Raw genomic sequence first — 1699 nt, 5'->3', positions numbered from 1 at the left:
CAAATTTGATCAACTTGGTGTTTTTGTTTAATAAATAATAAAACTAAATCTTATCTTAGAATACTTGGATTTCTCACAAAATAAGTGATAGATCAATATAATATTTTATTGATACCAACCCCAATTCATCATTGAAAAATATAGATTATAACAAACAAAAGCACATTTAAGTCCAATCTAGGGTGCACTAGACGTAGTTTGAATTAGTGGATAATGAAAACATACATACATCTAATTCGTAATAAAAACATATCTTTTTTGTCAAAAAAAATAAAATAATAAAAACATATCTTGATTTATGATACCAAACACCAATTCATCAATGAAAAATACAGATTATAACAATCGAAAGTACATGTCTGCTTTTATTGAATGAGAAATACAGATTCTAACAAACAAAAGTACATGTCTGCTTTTATAGAATGAGAAATACAGATTATAACGTCCCACATTGGCAGCATCTAAGCTACCTAATGACCAGGTGATAGTTTTACCATGCTGCGTTGAGTAATGTTGAAACAAGACTATGAGTCCTTGTTGATGATGAAATGGAACTTTTACTGCAACAGCAGATGCAGTACGTAGTATCATGACGGCAATACTTTCCGTACTCAGACAATGCAGATTCAACTGCCCCACATCTAGTTGAACAATCAGAACGTGTGCAAGACGAGCAACTTGCAGCTTTCCATGAAGCAGAAATCCGACCTGGCTCGCACATATCTCTTGGGTCAAGTGGCGGAGCTGGTGGTGGTGATGGTGATGGTGGAGATGGAGGTGGTGGCAAACATGGAAGACGAGGTGACGGTGGAGGTGGACTAGCAGCAAATCCACAGCAAGCTGTGCATGCGTACTCCTGAGTGTTAGGATACCATTGGCAAATGTCCCAAGTTACAATTCTTCCCTGGCTATTACATAAAGCTGCGCATTCACGTAGGACAGCAGTGCATTTAGCTTCGGTCCCATATCCAGAGACTGTATGGTAGGCTGTTGCTACATGAGTAGTCCCTCCCATCCAACATGTATAAGGATTTTGTGCCGACGCCATCTCTACACGTATATATGTATGTACAAAAGAACAAAAAGAAAAATGTAAACAATTAAGCACAAACCAAATTTATGAGTAGTAGAAGCATCAGTGTATAGACACACCAATTACTTGGTGAGAAGAGAAAGTAAGAAAAGGAGGTACAACAATACTACTTACGCAGCATTAATGGAAACCCTACTATGCCGGCAAACAGCACAAACCAAGCAGATGCGAAATTTCTTTGAGTAAACTTCTCCATGATCACCTTACTTGTGTTTATTCGACTGAAAGTCGATGTATATTTATAGTTCAATTCAAGATCTATATTACATTGAGGATTTAGATGTATATGGCCTTACTACTGTATCAATATCAATAAATAAATTAACCGTCCCCATAGGAATGGAAAGCATTATCCTTTTCTCTCTTCTGGATACCCTCGAATAAGATTTGTGCTGCAACTTGTTTCCACCAGTCTAATCCACGTTTACTAATTGAGTTTGCTACTTTATGAATCTATACAAGTGGGAGAAAGTTACATGTGGTTTCTAGAGACTGGCCGTTGCACACGTACTGGTAAGGATGTTCAACTACATATCAACCCACTCAGTTCAAAGTAATTCCATTGAAAGTTGGTTTATAAAGGCTACAAGTATAGTGTCGGTGGTG

The 1699-nt window shown here is 37.3% G+C and overlaps 1 protein-coding gene across 1 annotated transcript; it reads right to left on the bottom strand.

The window, feature by feature from the left end:
- Window positions 1-315: 315 nt before the first annotated feature.
- LOC113339370 lies at window positions 316-1368 on the bottom strand. The gene is made up of 2 exons (XM_026584657.1): window positions 1208-1368; window positions 316-1050 (listed from the first exon to the last, which is right to left on the bottom strand). The coding sequence occupies exons 1-2, from the start codon at window positions 1287-1289 to the stop codon at window positions 491-493; spliced, it is 642 nt and encodes a 213-aa protein (XP_026440442.1). The 5' UTR covers window positions 1290-1368; the 3' UTR covers window positions 316-490.
- Window positions 1369-1699: the final 331 nt, after the last annotated feature.

This window comes from Papaver somniferum, unplaced genomic scaffold (genome assembly GCF_003573695.1).
Source record: "Papaver somniferum cultivar HN1 unplaced genomic scaffold, ASM357369v1 unplaced-scaffold_21, whole genome shotgun sequence".
NCBI classification, from domain to species: Eukaryota; Viridiplantae; Streptophyta; class Magnoliopsida; order Ranunculales; family Papaveraceae; genus Papaver; species Papaver somniferum.
Note: the sequence above shows the minus strand (reverse complement) of the source record. Positions and strands in the feature narration are given on the sequence as shown.

Excerpts from the sequence above, each read along its gene's own strand:
- LOC113339370 (XM_026584657.1), bottom strand. The coding sequence starts at position 1,289 with ATGGAGAAGTTTACTCAAAGAAATTTCGCATCTGCTTGGTTTGTGCTG. Across the intron at positions 1,051-1,207 it reads AGGGTTTCCATTAATGCTGC|AGATGGCGTCGGCACAAAAT; the intron begins GTAAGTAGTATT and ends ATATACGTGTAG.